General features: G+C 44.1%; 1 protein-coding gene across 1 annotated transcript; it reads right to left on the bottom strand.

Moving 5' to 3' along the window:
* Positions 1-16242: 16242 nt before the first annotated feature.
* LOC147888091 (transcription termination factor MTERF8, chloroplastic-like) lies at positions 16243-18163 on the bottom strand. Its single transcript, XM_087393742.1, has one exon. The coding sequence runs from the start codon at positions 17959-17961 to the stop codon at positions 16837-16839; it is 1125 nt and encodes a 374-aa protein (XP_087249868.1). The 5' UTR covers positions 17962-18163; the 3' UTR covers positions 16243-16836.
* Positions 18164-19301: the final 1138 nt, after the last annotated feature.

The following is a 19301-nucleotide window of genomic DNA, read 5'->3' as shown; positions in this document are numbered from 1 at the left end:
TTTCCACTCCTTCTCCCTCGCCACTCTGACTACATCCTCAAAACTATCAATACTTTTCAGCTCCACCTTCAAACGGAGTGAAGGCTTCAAGCCTGAAATACAGCGGTCTCTCTTAATCATCTGAGGAGGTACCTCTGGCACAAGAGCTTCACACCAGAGACTCCATAATCTCCCAAACTGAATCAAATACTGGTCAACCTCATGTTCCTCCTCCTGTCTTACTTTGCACAGCTCTTTCCAAACTTCATTAGGGCTCTTGGATTGTGCAAACCGTGCAAGAAAAGCTGCTCTCACCAATGTATACTTCAAATTTTGTTGCTGAGGATGAGCTAGCGTGATCCCCCGAACCCCAGACATCCTGATATGCATTGCTGCAGTCTCCTTTCTGTCATCCTCACCAAGCTCCCCATTTGCGATTCGCCATCCTCTTCTTGGTCCTGCAATTCGCCACAAATCTCACGAAGCTCTCTGCGCCACTTGCCTTCTCCCTGCAGTGCGATGCCTCTACACTCTCCCAGCTCCTCTCCTCACAAGAAGCTTCCCCTGCCCATCATCTCGTCCTCCCTGCCTCTGCGCTCACCTCCTTCTCTGTGAGCCACCGGTCCCCTCTGGAATCTCCTATAGCCTGTCCTCTTCGCGTATGTGACTTCCTCCTTCTAGAGCTCACAAAGCTCTTTGGTGTCTGCTCTCTCCCTGTAATTTCACCACCTCGCCATCCAAAAGCTCCTCGCCTCATCTTCACGTAGCCACCTTTGCATGGATACTTTTTTGATATGTGCCACATCATCTTTTGCCTTTTCACCACTCTCCCACTCTCCACCGAACTTTATACCATGGTTATTGGTGCCTATATTCCAACCTTAGGCATACCAATGCACATAACCTCCTAACCAGCATTTAATGCTCAGTTCCCCATAGACTATCACACAACCATGAAACCAATCCTGACACACTGGAAGCGAGGCATTCTCGACCAAAAAACTCATGCTTTCATGCACATATGGCATAGGACAACCATGAAAAGTACATGTCATCCCACAACAAAACTCCATCACACTCTGGATGACAAAATATGAAGAGGGGAGAGGAGAAAAGTGGAGATGAGGAGAGAGGGCACAGCTAGAGAGCACACCACAAATGACTAACTGTACACTAGATTTAGTTGAAAAAATAGAATATATACAAACCCTTTTAGGGTTAGGGTTAGGGGATCTAACCCTTTCCTTTATAGCACTCTATTAGGTTAGTGCTATGCACATGTGATCACGTGATGGTGCTATGCACACATGATCACATGATGTTGAGCGTGAACTCTCAACACCTTCCCTCAAGATCAACATCATGAAGTAGGCCTTCCCTCAAGATGACGATTCTGGGGAATCGAAGAAGGACTGAGCATTACATTCATCACACCCCTTTAATGGGAATGTCCTTCCTCTGCGTCAAACCAAGAGCTAGTCGGTGTTTCTCGAATTTCTCTTTACCGAGTGGTTTGGTAGTGCAACAATTTCTTTGCTATCACAATGCTACAATGTGATGTCACCAAGTAACACTCTTTCTTTGATGAAGTGCTCTCTGACATCAATGTGCTCTGTCCTGGAGTGATATACTAGATTTTTGGCCAATGTTTGACCCGATTGAACCATCGATCTTCTCATCCAATGGTGAGCTTTGCAAGGATGGAACGCGAGGTCATGCAGGACCTCAACAATAGCTCAATGTCTTGATTTTATAGATGTGGAGTTGTGGAGGCTCCTTGGCATATTTCTAGAGATGCCTTGCTTGCCATTCAGCATGCAACTAAGGCCTACCTAGTAGACCTCATAGACGACACCTAGCTGGCTGCCATCCATAGGAAAAGGGTCACGGTGATCGCCAAAGACATGAAGTTTATTGTCATCTTAGGAAGCCCAAGGCCACTTAGGGATGTTGTATGCTCCACCTTGGGTAGTAGTTAGAGTTCATGTACTCTACCTATGGACATCAGTCTTGTATCAACCTCTTTTTTATATAATAAAATATCTTTTTTTGAACTGTCTTTGTATGTGCAATCTCAAATTTATTTTTATTGTATTTGCAATCTATTAATTTACTTACATGCAATCTCAATTTACTTACGAAAGACTTTTTGATGATGTATACAACAGCAAAATGAAATAATAAACATCAAATATCAATAAAACATGCAAAAGGAAATAATACTCAATTTTACTTAACATGGAAAAGGAAACAGTGTTCCATAGTGGGAAGAGAAAATAATTTAAAAATGGTATTCTTTATTGACATAGAATAGTATTACAAAGAGCACCCACTTGAACGCACAAGCTACTCTAGTCTACGCTTCTTTTTGCTTAGCTCAAATCCCTTTTTTGCTTGTTGAAGCAAAGAGGGTTGCACAATTTCATTCTCTATAGCCTAGGGATCTGTAACACTAGCCCTGCAATAGCTATGATACTAAGGAGAGGACCGGATCATATGTCCAAGAATAAAAATAAAGCTACACTATGCCTAACCAAAACAACACGATCTGCAGTAGGACAAATGGCCCTCATCTTCACCATCTGACTAAGGACCCTAAACTTCATGATATTCAGCTTTCCATCCGGTGATAATTGTCAATGGAACACCAAAATGTGTTGAGCCACTCTGTTGATGTAGTGGCTGATCGAAGCCATCCCCCCACCAGAAGACCCTCTGTTTCCACCCTTGCATCCTGTATATTCATCAACCCATAAGATATCCTGCAACCAACATATCACATCAAAACCGAAGATTATATAAATTAATAAAACATCATTTTTCAAGAATGAATAAGAATAAGGGTTTTTCACATATGAAAAAAAAATGTTTAAAAAATCATATTTGGGAGGCCACTAAGACATCAGCAACAATGTGCATGATTTGTATGACAAAAAACCACCTATAAGACTAGAGCCAGTTTCTACAAAAACTAGGCTCTGGCCACACGATGTTGGATTTAGGGCTTGCAGGGGTTTTTTTGTCATACAAATCATGCACATGGTTGCTGATGTCTTAGTGGCATCCCAAATATGATTTTTTAAACATATTGTTTTTCATCTCTGAAAAACCCTAAAACTAATTGTATTTCCCGTCGCTCGAAGAAAAACCATAAACCTGTTATTTTCCCTATGTTACAAAACCATAACCCTAATGTTTTCCACAAATGGAGTGGTAGGGGCAAGTGGCAGTGGCAGGATGTCCTGCGTTTAAAATCATAAAATTTGGTTGGGTTTTGTACCCTAAACCCTAAACTCTATTTTTTATTCCCTAAACCATATTTGGGAGGCCACTGAGACATCAGCAACCATGTGCATGATTTGTATGCAAACCCTAAATCCGACATCGTGCCACCAGAGGCCAGTTTCTGCAGAAACTAGGCTTTGGTGGCACGATGTCAAATTTAGGGTTTGCAAGTCTTTTTTTTCAAACAAATCATGCACATGGTTGCTGATGTCTCAGTGGTCTCCCAAATATGAATTTTTAAGCATATTATTTTTCATATGTGAAAAAACCCTAAAACTAATTGTAATCCCGATGGCCTGAATAAAAACCATAAACTTGTTATTTTTTCTATGTTACAAAACCATGACCCTAACTTTTTCCACAAATGGCGTGGTAGGGGCAAGTGGTAGTGGTGGTAGGATTTCTTGGGTTCAAAATCATAAAATTTGGTTGGGTTTTGTACGCTAAACCCTAAACGCTATTTTTTTTCCCCTACCAGTTGAAGAAAAAGCAATGATTTTTGTTGCTAAAATGGAACCTAGAATTATATTGATGATTTTGGATCACATGATGAAGCTGGCAAAACTACATACCCTTTCTACCTCATCGCGGACTGCGTCAGGTACAGTGTCCAACTAGACTCCCTTTTGTGGTTGGTCTTGAACTTCATGCTAGCTTGAGGTGCCAGCTTCTTCATCTCTCTCCCCAAACAATTCCCTTTGCAAATTCATGAACTGCTCATCGGACATGTCGTACTCTGGTGTGGCATCCTTAATTGCCTTCTGTGTTAGTTGGATTGCCTCCAGATTGGTGAGTCAGTGGCATCATCAAAGGTGTCATTCGAGAGCCGACATAGCACCTCAACCTCTCGGAGATTGGTTTTTTCCATCACTTCCAATAGGGTAAGGTATTCCTCATCCTCAATCTTGATTGGATCAACTGAAGCGAGGTGTGGCTTGGTTGATTCCTCATCTATATGATAGGTGGAGGATGGATATGCACGAGTCGAATATGATGATAAGATGACCTCGCTTTCAACTTGCTCCTCAGCTATGTTAATAGTATGCTCCTTAGGCTCCAGGTCTAGGTTTATGTCATCTCCTCCACCACTTGTTGATGGACCTACTAACCACTTGTGGATACAAAAGGACCCTCGGGCTACTCGCCAACATCCTCATCAAACTTGCTATTTGCAAGGAGAATGCTAAGGGCTGCATCTCTCTCTCTCTCGATCAAATGAATTGGGGAAGATGAATCATCCCCGATGGGAATAGCGTACTCACGGAGAGAGACAGAGACATTATCCATGGCCCTACATAGTGTCTTCTTGAAGTTAGCACTGTGGTTAATAGAATTGGTGAGGGGAGTTAGCAATTGCGATAGATTGCCCATGGATAAGTCTATTAAAAATTTGAAGAGAGGGATTATCAGCAGGAAGGAGAGCTCTCAAGTGAGACTCAGAATGGAATTCCTTGCAAAAGATAGGATAAACCTAATCTACAGAGGCATGGGAATTAGTAGATGAAATCCACTCGTCAAAAGCCTCTCTTGGGGAAGCCATCAGTGTAGCAGGATGCTCGAGAAGATGAAAGAGGAGGCTATGTAATGCAAGGTTACTTAAGAGTGGGAAACTGAAAAATGTGAAAATGACCTTAGCAGTGTACTTTATAAAATGGGCATTGCCCTTAAAAATTCTCTTAATTACAATATTTTTATATTTATTGTTTTCACTTTGGAAAGTGTTTCTCTCTCTCTCTCTCTCTCTCTCTCTCTCTCTCTCTCACACACACACACACACATATAGATCCACAAGGTCTTCTGAGGACATTAATATTTCTTTCTTTCTTTCCCTCCCTTTGTGTCCCTCATTGCTCTCTCTCTCTCTCTCTCTCTCTCTCTCTCTCTCTCTCTCTCTCTCTCTCTCTATCGCTCTCACTCTCTCTATCTCGTTCCCTCCCTTTGTGTCCCTATTTGCTCTCTCTCTCTCTCTCTCTCTCTCTCTATGACATCTGATGATCATCTTGTTGCCTTGTTGCCCTTAGCTATCTATGTCATGGACATTGGTTTTACATATACACTTTTTGTATTTTGTTAGCGGTTCCTCCCTTAGGACATAAATCTCATCCTGCCTCCCCTTTCCTGCACAAACCAGATGGAGTACTTCTACAATGCCTCCAACACTAGCACCACACAGCACGAGACCTCCCTATCCATGTCATCCAATGCTCCTATCGACCTACCAAACAAAGCCCTCAATACCTTGTTACGGCTGGCCAATCTAGTTGACAGACCAATCGACCTTTCGATCTCATGACATGCAAATGAGGACCCCATACCAAATGTTGATGATGATGTTGCTCTAGTGCCCCCCTTATCACTGCGAAAAGATGTACAATGGCATCCCGTCCTCTACTCCTTCCAAGGCTTATCGGATAATGATCTCATGCATCACTGGAAGGCCCCCATCTCAAAGGATCTCGCCTTCATTTGTACAAAATGATGGACGTTTGCTCCCTCACTACTTTTATCACTTAGTCTAATGATGATCGGAGGATGGCCAACTCGAAGCGCACATGTGGCAGCTACAACGTAGTTCCAGACGTGCCTATTCCCCTCACCAACATGGACACAAGTATCCAACCCCACTGGTGCATCCCATTTTTGAAGAAGAAGCACTTTTGGGGCTATTATCGTAGCACACCCCTTGAGCGACAAATCCATCCCCCCTATATGCCCATGTAACGACGATGGTCCTAGGCCCACTTCAAGGAGCTGCAAAAGAAGGATCCAAACATTATATACAACTTCCCTAACTACAACTTCCCCAAGGAGATGACTCAAGAGGGATTTTGCTTTCGCCTTCAGTCATTCAACGATACCTACAACTCGGTACCTGACCCCGCACCTGACCCCGCAGTGGTAGCAGTAGTGCAATTGTTTTGACCCACAAATGAATCAGGATCGAGGTAGTCACGAGGATCACCCAAATTGGAAAGGATAACACATTTGGATCCCATATATGGATAATACAAGAGCCATTTGAAGCTTGTGAGGATCGTCATATGCCTTGGCGCCATATGGGCCCAAGTGGTTGTAACAAAAGAGAGAGAGAGAGAGAGAGAGAGAGAGAGAGAGAGAGGGAGGGAGAGAGGTACAAGGAATAGTGTTGGCCCTCCCTTCAAAAGGTGACTTGTATAAAAGGCCAAGTAGTTGACTCTGGTCTTCATTATTGTATGCAACCTTTGAGAAATACAAGCTCTCTTCTTGCTCATGTGTTGAGATTGAGGTTTGCTTGCTCTCCTTGTTTGACTTTGGTGTTTTCCGTAATTCCCCTTCACCTTTTTCTGCTTCTCTATCCACTTCCCTTCTCCCCTCCCCCTTCTTTGACTCTTTCTAACCTCCTCCTTCTAGGTGGAAACCCCTGTTGCAATGATTCGGTAGGCACTCGCATGACACGAGTGAAGGCTTCACTATGCAAGGATCCCTTAAGGAGTAGCACGAGAGTGAGGTTCTCTGTCAACACAATTCCAGCATCCCCACGACACATGTGTCTCTGCTAGACCACACATTGGGTATTCCAGTGAGTCAGTGGACACTTGTCATTGTTTGGGAAGTGTGTGGTCCTGCATTGGGCTGCTAATAACAGGTCCTAGGTTTTATGTAGGTGTTTGAAATGAAATGGATGCCTACGGTCGTTTGGGTGTGAGAACAGGGCCCAAGAGGGCTAGTTTTTGGAACGATGATGCCTATTGAGAGTGGGAAGAGCACTAAATGCAAGTGGGATCGAATTGATTGTGTATCCTATTTGCAGGCTTTGGCAAGTAACATGTTTCGTGTTAGTATATGTTTTTGGTTTCTCTAGGAGATATGTCACATGTAGGCATTGGTTGTTAGGCAAATGGCACATCGTTGGTACATGAGAATCCATGCGTGAGATTGAAAGTATCCTTGGAACCCAGAGAGGGATGGTACAGGTGTGACTACCACAGTGTTTACTGCGTTGTGATGCAAGTTCACTTAAGGGATACAAGTTGATGTATTAGGATATGTGCGACCCATAGGGTGAGAGACTATTGGTCATGGGCCATCCTGGACAGTGTAGAAAGCTCCTGTATGCTTTCTTATCTACTTTGAGTAGATAGTTATCTTTTTGGGCACTAGTGATAGCTATGGGGAATCGCATGGCCAAGAGTGGTTACTAGTAACAATTTCGGGATGTGCACAAGCTTTCTGGATTAGGGATGAAGACTTATGCTAGGGGTGGTGAGAGCAGTGAATAGAAAAGGCTATGTAGGGTATGTGGATGCCTAATGGGATGTGGAATGCCCAAGATGTAATAAAGAATGTATCCTTTATGTAGATTTGAATTCTGGGCCTCTCACTTAACTAAAGAAATATCAAAAGGGGTGCCAAGGTTGGGGCCAATCTGTGTCTTTTTTTTAAAGCAGGGGCACTCTAGCTCCCAATATGCCAGTTAATTTTATTGAAGGCTAGTTTCATGGTTCCGTTGCCGGGACATCACCAACTTCCTCAAGGGGGTGAGTTCGTGGCTGCTTTGGTGAGGAGACATCACCATCTTCTTTAAGGAGGTGAGCTAGTGGTTGTCTCTAGTGTAAGTATTTCTTTCTGTGGTTGTCTCTCATGTAAGTATTTCTTTCTGTCATGGAATTGCAAGAAGGAAAATTCAGGAAGTATGTCACATAGTGATGAGGATTGGGATAGTAGACAGGAGTCTTCTCAAGATGGGCAATCTTTCTTTAAGGGATCTTCTGTTGATGATGATCAAAATGTTGATAGTAAACCGTATGGGCATTGATAGAGGAAGTGAGAGAGGGAGACAGAGAGAGGAGTACACACAATATAGCTACCTGTACACTAAGTTGTATTGAACATGAACATGAAGATATACATGTGAATCCCTTAGGGTTAGGGTTAGGGTTTGCCCCTAATTTCTTAGAGATATGGTGCAATTTACACCATCATCAACACCCCTTTTAAATTGCACTGGGTAAGTAGAGGGTGCATTTACAAGATCTTTTTGTGTTTCGCTTGGTGCATATGATAGCATCCAAAACTTAAAAGAAAATTGAAAAGAAATCAGAGTAGTATGTCCGTATGTGAGCACAGTGACTACGTAGCGAAAGAATGTACAATGAGTACAACCTTACGATCATGTACATAACCTGGATTTCCCCCTTTTAAGTTGTGGGTTATCCTTTGAATTTGGGAATAAAGCCTAGAAGATAGGCAGAAGGGAAGAGGAAGGAAATATGCAGAAAGCAAAGTCCACCTGGTGGGCAATTGAAAGATGACTGCGTGAATAATGGTGGCTGCGTCCTGAATATGTCAAAGTTGGAACATGTCATGAGTTGCCATGGACTGTGTAGTTTCTCTAAGGCATCTGGATCTAAGGCTAGTTGGTGTAGCTATGGAGAAAGAATCCAGTAGGTTGTGGCATATGAGTGCCACCAAGCCAAAAGAATTAGCAGCAATGGCAGAGGTATACTGTAGTAGAGTAATCTCTATCAAATGATGCAGGGTCAAAGAAGATCACATAGTCGATATGGGCAAAGTGACCTAGGGGCTGCATAAAAGCGGGGTTGAAGGTGCAGGTATGATACACTGCTTTGCTGATACAGAGGCCCATGAAATTGACAAGGTATGGTCAACTGTCATGAGCTGGAGGTGATGTGTGCATAGATAAACATCCGTCGGCATAGGATGTACCATGTGTCATAGGCTCGTCAAGAAGGAGCTGACAGTATAAAGGCCTAGAAGCCTGAAAGATCACTAAAAATGCATAGGATGTCCCTGAAGCGAATGAGGTGCTGAATGCTGATATCGAGACTGATTTGAAGTCGTGGATCCAACCACTGATCTGCATCAAGTATGGTTTGTATACGAAAGCCATGAGTGCATGCTGAAACGCTAAGTCTCCCCAGGTTGCACTATGTCTGAACCTAATGATTGCATTGGGGCAGGACCATAATGATGCATAAATATCCTCATGCTGAGGAACGATCTGCTGGTCGAAATTGCATCCAATGGTGGTGCAATGTGGCATGATTGCAACAATTCTAGAATGTCCTAAAGAATGATCTGTTGATCTGTACTGCTCATGGAAACTATGTCCAAGGAGATGTGCTGCTCTGTATAAGAGGTGAAAGCATCAGTGATGGATGCTGGAATGGAATCACCTAAGGAGTTGATTGCAATGTGGCATATATCTCTGCATGCGGTTGGGGATGTGAGAACCTTGTACTGGGGACTTACTTGCTGAAACACTGCATGATGATAAATGAACTCTTGCTGTGTATCTGCATCTGGTGTGACAATAGATGGAGTCAGATCCATGCATGAATGTGATGGTTGTGCATCACTGTAATCAGACTGTGCTAATGTTGATGGGACTGCCTCTCGTACTCAGGGCTTACCATCAAATTTGCCTCATGCTAAGGGCTTATTGCGGAATGTGCCTCATGCTGAGGGCTTACCAAGAAACGTGCATGATCAGAATGTGTGGGCTGATCCATGCTAACATGTGGAACATCTGCGTCCGATCGCTCAAGACCAATGAGGCTCGAGTCTACATCATATACTAGTACATACCCTATGGCAATAAATGATTGAACAAGGTTCTCTTTCCACTCATGGATCTCGTCCAAAGTCATGACTGGTGTATCATCAACTATGTGATGAGAATAACTCCATGCTGGAGGCGGTCTAATGCTCTGTCCACAAGGCTTACCTGCATACCGATGAGAGTCTCTAGCCATGAGAACGTTGTATGAAAGTTGCCACCACTGAGGGGCTTATGCTAAACTGTCAAAACCAAGTCATGTGAGAACTACTATGTGCCAAGGATCAAGCCTATAAAATGAAGATGACAACCGAGTGTTGGGCATAGCCAAGAGGCTGTACAAGGCTAATCTATGTGTATGGAACCAACATTGCCAAAGAATAGTCAATAAATATGATTGTACATGGGTGGCATGTGTGTGTGTGCAAATGTGCAACAATCCTGAATCCGAAGAAGGGCTAACTACGCCAACTGTCACATTGAAGTGTTGGACTACTGAATGCCAAGAGACTAAGCTGGTGTCAGTGTGTGAATGTGTGCACTGATGATAGAACCAAAGGGACTGTGCCGATGGGAACTAATTAGGTAATGTAGAAATGGCTTACTTGGCTTGGTGGAGTTGGATCTCCTCTATGGCGCTACTAGTCTATAGCTAGACTACATGTCGAAGTGTCAAATGCAACAAATGAATTTTATCTCATTCAATTTTTATGTGCTGTATTGGATCAGGTGGCTTTGATGATGAATATTAGATGATGTTGACTCGTGGAAATTTTAGACAGAAGATCTAAGGTGTTCACTAAGTAGAGCATGATATGGTGATCATTTTTGCTTTTTGGATCACCACAAAATTCCCTCTAGATCAAAAGTTATGGCCATTTGAAATATGTGGTAAATCTTTGTCCAAAGGAGTGCTAAAATGATGATGTGGCACATGTGGTGACATGGCAATGGGAAGTCACATGGTAAGTGGGAGGTCACATGTCAAATGCACTGTGTGCCTATGAAGAGATAACAATGCCTAGCAAGGGACTACCATGTGGCATTGATGATTGGGTAGAATGATGTGGCAGCTGAGCTGGACAGACTACTAATGTGACACATGACATGGCACATGTGGATAAGGATGCCACATGGCACAATGTTAACCAACCACCCTAACTCATGGTTAGCTGAACGTGACCATGGTTTATATATGACCAGATCATTGGACTCAGCCTAAGTTAACTGAAATTACCATAGATGTCCCAGCCAACACTTAACCCAACCCAATCTGCCACGTGGCATTTCCTAAGGTGTGAACCTTGGAGAAGGAAAACATGACAAGAAAAGATATGGCAACGTCACGGCAACAGAGATGCCTTTGGGGTGCTCACTGGTTTGAGTCGTGAGGTCATTTGCGGGGTCTAGCATCGTTTGTTGATGTTTGGGAATGGTCTTCATCTGTGTGGTGCTGCTGGAGTCAAACTTATGGCGAGGCGTTAAGATGGCTATGAGCGTCAATTGCTGCCTCATTACTTTGTAGCTATCGGATGGAGAAAGGGTGTTGAGACACTATTGGCATAGCGGGATGGAGGCTCTATGGAGCTTTGTTGTGGCTTAGGCAGCCTTTTGGAGAGGTCAAGCCGCTCTGTCACTTGGTGAAGGGAGGAGGCCGCCTGTGGAGCTCATAGGAGACACCCTTCGTGCATGCCGACCATTTTGGAGCTCCATTGAAAGCTACGGGTGGTAGTTGGATGATGTCTCCGCTCGTGGGTTGGTTGCCAGTTGCTATGGTTGTCTGCTTCATTGTGGAAGCCGTGAGCCACTGGTCATTGGAGGAGACGGTTGACTGGCGTTGGAGGAGACAGTTGACCGTCGTTGGAGGAGACGGTTGACCGTCGTTGGAGCTATGGCATTGTAGGCTTTCTTCATTTCTTGGCGTCATGGAGGAGCTGCAGTTGGGGTTGTGGAGCTGTTGAAGGTTTGTGGTTGAAAGTTGTATGCTCTCTGGAGAAGGACAGTTATAGTCATTTATTGAAGAGTAGTCGATGGCGCCTTTCATAGGAGACCCATTGCTACGGCGAGGTGTTGTCATGACGGTGTCGCTCCTTTGGCATAGACGTTGTTGTAGAAGAGCCGCTTGGGTTGATAGTCATTGTAGAGCTGGTCGGGGAGCAAAGTATCGTTGCTTGTACAGTGGTTGTAGCAGGTCATTTGAGCTGGGCTAAGGCTTTGTGTCCTTCCGAGTCGTAGAACCCGCTTGTGTAGTAGAGCCGTAGCTTGCTTTAGCTGATAGAACTTGCTTTGTTTCCACCAGAGCTAGAACCAGAAGGAACTAGAGTTCCAGAGAGGAAAAATCTCCAAAGAACCAAACTAACAAAACCTTATAGCACCTTTCTCTCTTTCACAATATCATTGAACTTCTCTCAAAACTTGAAATGAACCTGGCATAAAATGAATCTCTCCGGAATTGGAAGGTTTTTGATCCAAAATGGAGATGAAAAAGAGCTCTATAAGATGAGCTTGAGAGATGATGAAGATGCCTCAAAGAGAGGGCTTGTTGCCTCGACAGAGTAAGGGCTTGTGTGCCTTGATGGAACAAGGGCTTTCACTCTCTCTAACGGAAACTCTCTCAATGGAAGATGCCTCACGGAATTATGCTCTGGTAGCTTCAAGCATTAAGCTACATCACTGATTTGCTAACATACGATGCAAATTCCTTACACTGCTTTCAATAAAGCATCACTGCTTGTAATACCGAAGACGACCATGCATCTGAAGGAATCCACCTCTGAGAGTATAATCATGTTGTTTTCCACCAGACAACTGATCATAGAGCCGTGCAGCATCCCCAACCAACTCATGACTCAACGCATATGCTTCTCAGACAACCTAGTATGAGTGATGAAAATATCTCAAGTAATGGTGATCTGTCTACACATTGAAATCAGACCCTAGCAAGTGATGCTCCCACGCAGAAAGAGCAAGAGCCACAACCAGCAACTCTTCCTCATATACTTGCAAATTTAATTCAGCATTCTGCAACATTCTACTCCCGTAGGCAACAACCCGTCCATTCTACATGAGCATTGCACCAATGTTGTTCCCACATACATCAGAAGCCTGACCAACATTGTCATTACCCATAGCGGGGTTGGCTATACCATTCCCAATGCTCTGCATACCAAGCATGCTTACAAGAGCTCCCATAATGCCATGCATTCCATTTTGCATTCGTGGCTGCATGCATAGCTCTCTACATTCCGACTTGCATACCCCCAACCATAATCCCTTGCATACCTTGCATTCCAGGCTGAAAACCAACAAGGTGATTCCCAAGCATTCCTTGGCCATTCCCACCTTATTCCTTGGCCATTCCCAACTTAGCCAGCCATTGCTTGAAACATTGAACCACCACCAAAATATCTTGGGTGCACTAAGGGATGCAGAATGACTTGCAATCTCTAATTTGCATGCTAAAAACCATTACCTTCGCCATGCAAATCAACTCTAGGACCATAAAGAAACTGTTGCAATGGATCATCCTGTCCATTTGGTATACTTGTTGGTTGTCCATTCAATGGCATAGGTCTATTGAGGATGGTGTACATTGCACCATATCTCTAGGGCATTATGGGAAAACCCTAACCCTAAGGGGTTCCCTCTCTCTCTCTCTCTCTCTCTCTCTCTCTCTCTCCCCCCCTCTCACTTTCGCTATCATGGTATCAGAGCCTATGGTGCTCCCACTTTATGCAGGGACTAAATTACGTTGCGGAGGGAATCGAATGAGGAAGCATCAAGGCAGATAGATCCAAGGAATCGTTGATCACACTGGCCTTTAAATACGAGAAATAGAGAGGAGGCAGCAAATATGGTGGCAACAATTATTATGCCTTGCAAACGATGCGGCGACACACGCATACATGGAGCCCACTCAAGTCCATCACTCCGAATCAAAAGGAGGCCGTGTTGTTGGATGTTCGCTTTGGGTGCTTTTGAGAAGAAGACGGGTGAGGAAGCTTGCGGCTGCTGAGCTAGGAATGACGACGGGAAGCTTTGGGCAGCATGTGCGAATAGCGTAGAGGCTTGGGAAGGAGCACAGGTGTCATGAGCAACTAGGAGAAAAAGGGAGCATGAAAGCATAGCGAGAAGCTACCTGGAAGCTGGGGAAGCAACTACGGAGGGAGAAGCTTGGAGATGAAAGGCGAGAAGAAATCAGGGGAAGAAGCGAGAGACAACGCAACTACAAACCAAAAGCAATAGAGAGTTTCTTTAAAGTGGCAAATCCATCCGCTTTAGATGCGTTGCTACCGATTTCGGACAGATAAGCAAACCCGATTGCTATAGTGTGCCCCTAGCGGGGCAATGCATAAAAGGTCCCACTAGAAGGGCAAGGGGCAAATGAAGGGGATGCCACGTGGCATTTCCCCATGCCCTGATGGATATACAATTGCACGGAACCCTTGGCTGGTGCAGGATTTGTACGGAGAGTCGTACGACTACAGCCGTGCAGTTGTACAAAACAGCCGTACGGCGTACATACGGATCAACCATACAATTTGTACGGTCGGAAAGGGTACGGCCTGTAGGCACAGCGGTCAGTGCAGCTATGTACGGATTGTTCAGAGTACAGATTTGCTCACAGACTACTATTGGTTGGTGTTTTGGGGCTCGAGCTGAGCACATGAGCTCACGGGAAGATCAAGGCCACTACTTCGGAGCTCGAGTAGAACATGTATGCTCACAGGTTGCTGACAAGGACTGGTCTGACGGCTTCTCCTAGCATGTGCACATAACTGGCCATAAGGGGCCTGTATTTTTCCTTGGTGGGGTTGAGTACAAACCTTACACTCATGCATTTGCTCGTGAATGAGCTGAGTTGGTTGCCTTTGGGTTAATTGAGAATGCCCGATCCTTTCCTTCAGAGTATTCTAGGTTGAAAGCTAGTTTGGAGAGCCATTGCATGCAAGGAGATGCACGAGTACTGCTTTCAGTTCGAGTGCAAGTTTCCTGGAGATTGTGGGCAGGCTCCTTATGCTTTCACCCATTGTTTGGGTATTCCAATGAGTCAGTGGACACCTGTAGTTGTTTGGGAAGTGTGTGGTCCTGGATTGGGCTGCTAGTAACAGCTCCTAGGTTTTATGCAGGTGTTTGCACTGACATGGATGCCTATGGTCATTTGGGGGTGAGAACAAGGCCTAGGAGGGCTAGTGTTTGGAACGTTGATGCCTACTTAAAGTGGGAAGAGCATTGAACGCAAGTGTGATCAAATTGATTGTGTATCCTATTTGCAAGCTTTGGGAGGTAACATGTTCGGTGTGGGTATATATTTTTGGTTTCTCTAGAGATATGTCACATACAAGCACTGGTTGCTAGGCAGATGGCACATCATTGGTACACAGGAATCCATGCGTGCAATGGATAGTATCCCTGGAACCCAAAGAGGGATGGTACATGTGTTACTGCCATAGTGTTTGCTGTGTTGTGATGCAAGTTCACTTAAAAGGAAACAAGTTGATGTATCAATATATGTGCAACCCATACAGTGAGAGACTATTGGTCATGGCAGTCCTGGACAGTGGAGAAAGCTCCTGTATGCTTTCTTTTTCTACTTTTAGCAGATAGTTAGCTTTTTGGGCACTAGTGACAGCAATGGGGAATTGTGTGGCCAGGGGTGGTTACTAGTAACAGTTCCGGGCTGTCTGCAAGCTTCCAAGATTAGGGATGAAGACCTATTGCCAGGGGTGGTGAGAGCAGTGAATAGAAAAGGCTATGTGGGGTATGTGAGCCCCAGATGTAAGAAAGAATGTATCCTTTATGTAGCTTGGATTACTGGGCCTCTCACTTAACTAAAGAAATACCGAAAGGGGCCAAGGTTGGGGCCAATCTGTGTCTCTGTTTTTTGAGCAGGGGCACTCTAGCTCCCAATCTGGCAGTTATACTTTTGCTGAATTGTTGAGGTAACAGTGTTGGCTGGTTACTCGTTAGTTTTACTGCCCTTTAATTTTATTGAAGGCCATTTTCATGGAGTCCTTCCATATGCATAAAAGGGAGGCACTACAGCTTGAAACAACTTGTTACATACTCGTACAGATAGAACCAGGGCGTGTTCAGCACAAAGTAAGCATTAAAATCATGCAGATAATACAAACTATCAGTTCTAAGTTGAATATGTCCTTTGAAATTCACAATAGCTGACGAAAGTATTTCAATGCTGAGAGCTCAAGAACCCACGATGGCATAAAAAATGTTCTAAACTAAAATGCAGAACAACAGCTGTTGGCAAGGCCGGATGAGTCATACCTGTTTAAAACTAATATAAAACGAAACCAAACGAAAATAGTAAAATGTTGCAAAATTGAACAATAATAATACAGAAATTTTCTCACAGGACATGACTCCAGAGCATTGGTCTATTCGGAGAAAAACCCTTGCATTCTCAGGAGAGATTGCCCTCCTCTGGGAGCCTATAATCATGGGTGAGTGTCGGAATGAATTTAAACCCACCCCTCAAAAGGTGCTCAAGAAGGATGCACTGAAGGCTGGCAGAACAATGCTTACAAAGAGGGCGGAGCAATGTTGCAACTGTATGAAGAGTCTGCATCTGCAACAAAATTATATCAAACATTGTGTTTCCTTTTAAACACTGATCAGCCCCCCCTCAAAAGGTGCTCAGAAGGATGCACTGAATGCTGGCAGAACAATGATTACAAAGAGGGCAGAGAAATGTTCCAAGAACTGTATGAAGAGTCTGCAGCTGCAACAAAATTATATCAAACATTGTGTTTCCTTTTAAACACTAATCAGCCATCTCGATCCAGTATGCCTGAGACGATCAACCAGTAACCTAGAGCCATGACTAACATTTTAGCCTGAACTTCAGAATCTTTTCTCTCTTTACAGGTGAAGTCATTGAAAAGGCCAAACGACTTCAGTGATGGAGAGTTGAAAAAATTATTCTTGTGCTGGTCAAACGGCTCCACTCCACTCAAAAAAATCAGTTCTAACAGAAATAACAGAATGGAAAGGCGTCAATCACCCAATTCCATTGATTTTTCCGTCTTCTCGGAATCCGGCTCTTCGGAGGGAACTATCTTGAAGAGGGTTAAAAACCGTGCGTCTGACATTGTTAATGCGTAACTTAAAGTCGGCTGTTGTTTTATCAAACATCTGTCTTTCAGCTCGTTTATGATCATGAATCGAGGAATTATCCTCTTTTCCAGGCTTAAAAGCAGAAAAACAGGGAATTTGGCCACTTCATGGATATCACGATGTAAAACTGTGACGAGGTAGTGCAATTTCTGCTTTACAGATTCTTCACGAAGACATAGTACACCGGGCATCCGTCCAACGATTCCCGAAGCTTCCGCATGTGAAAACCCTTGATTCTTAAGAAATTCAAATCTGGCACGTAACAGATCGCAATTAGACCCACTCCACAAACCTAAGGCCCGAACACCAGAACTGCAAACCAGCTTCAAACCGAAATACTGCAGCAATTCGAGTCTCTTGCCTAGGCCCAGGCCCTGAGACAATTCCAGTGCCTTAGGGCGAACTCGTAGCAGTTTACAAATGGCCTTGTTGTTCATTCCCTGATCCTGTAAGAATTTAATTTTAGGCTCCAGATTTTCTTCGATGCTGCATAGGAAGAAGTTGGGATTTTGTCTTAGGAGCTTGCAAACGCCGTCCATGGGCATGCCCAAATCCTGAAGGAAGGCCACATGCAGCTGCAATTTGCAGAGCGAAACGCACACTACCGACATGAGACGCGTACGCAAGAACATCCTCACAAGAGCGGATCGGTCGAATTGCAGGCTTTCGAAGAATTCGAGCTTTCGTCGAAGGTGATCGACGCTGAGTTCGAGAAGGTCGGGGCAACGGGAGAGCACATCTCCGGCGGTTTCACCGGAGATATCGCGAGACTTGAGGAGGTCGATGACGGAGAGGAGCTTGGAAAGGGAGACGTTCTTGAAGGGGAGTTTGGTGAGGAGGGTTCGGATGTGGGCAGGGGTGAAGCCATGGAGGGAGGCGAGCTGCACTTTGTTGGAGATAGACCTTGGGAGAGAAGAAGATGAAGATGAAGTGAACTTGTGAAGATGATGCAGAAAGAGGGTTTTAGGGAGGTTTATGCAGAAAGCTCTTTGCACCCTCCTCATCCTTGAAGATGAAGAGAGGATTAAGATGACGACGAAGATGATGAAGATGAAGAGAACTTGTGAAGATGATGCGGAGAGAGGGTTTTAGGAAGGTTTAAGCAGAAAGCTCTTTGCACCCTCCTCATCCTTGAAGATGAAGAGGATTAAGATGAAGAAGATGAAGAGGATTAAGATGAAGATGAAGATGAAGATGAAGATGAAGTTAAAGAGAACTTGTGAAGATGATGCAAAAAGAGGGTTTTAAGAGGTGTAAGCAGAAAGCTCTTTGCACCCTCCTCATCCTTGAAGATGATGAAGATGAAGATGAAGTTAAAGAGAACTTGTGAAGATGATGAGGGAGGTTTAAGCAAAAAGCTCTTTGCACCCTTTGCATCCTTGAAGATGAAGAGGAAGAGCACATGTCAAGATGATGCGCATAGAGGATTCTAGGGAGGTTTCCTTCTCATCCTTGAACATGGAGAGGAAATGGAGGAAGAGGCTTTTAGGGAGCTTAAAGCATGTTACACTCCTTGATGTTCTTTCAAATGTGACCTCAGGTGGACTTTGTTTGTTGGAGAAGGTGGTGGGAAAGCTTGGGAGAGGAGAAGAGGAAGATGAAGATGAAGAGGACGATGACGAGGACATGTTAAGGTGATGCAGGAAGGGGGTTTCACGGTGGTTTAAGCAGAAAGCTCTTTGCATCCTCCTTATCCTTGACGATGAAGGGGAGATGAAAAGTGTGGAGGAAGAGGCATTGATGTTCATTCAGTTGAGACCTCCAGCTTGGACTTTGTTGGAGATGGTGATGGGAACCCTTGGGAGAGTACTCTCCGATGATTTTTTGAAAAAACCCAAATGGAAAAGCGTGTGTCCGATATCGTCGACCTGGCGTGTCAGACGCACGCTTCTCCATCTGTTTTTTTTAATAAATCATCGGAGAGTGCCCATGTTTACTGACGTTTTTAGGGTTTTGGGGCCTTTTGAGCTCATTTCTAATGTCAAAAGGGCCAAATTATGCATCTAATTTTTTTTCACTTTTTTTTAATAATTTAGAGCTTTTAAAGATTTTGGCTCGCGTGGTCAATGATATCATCGACCAAGCATATAGCTTGGTCGCATAAAGCAAGCAAGGTAGAGCTTGGTCGATCATATCATTGATGGAGCAATTGGGTTAGGTATTTTGGTATTTGTATTTCAATTAACACATGCGGGGAAATTGCCAAAGGGGACACAATACATAGCATTATCTTGAAAGATTCCAAAGACATTGATTGGATGTAGTGCACAACTTGAAGCTAAGGCACGCCATGCAAGAAAGAGGGTGGCGTCTCAACTTGGCTAGGTTGACTCAGAATATTCTA

This window comes from Dipteris shenzhenensis, chromosome 22, assembly GCF_047967505.1.
Source record: "Dipteris shenzhenensis isolate YYH24624 ecotype China chromosome 22, Dip_SZ_1.0, whole genome shotgun sequence".
NCBI classification, from domain to species: Eukaryota; Viridiplantae; Streptophyta; class Polypodiopsida; order Gleicheniales; family Dipteridaceae; genus Dipteris; species Dipteris shenzhenensis.
Note: the sequence above shows the minus strand (reverse complement) of the source record. Positions and strands in the feature narration are given on the sequence as shown.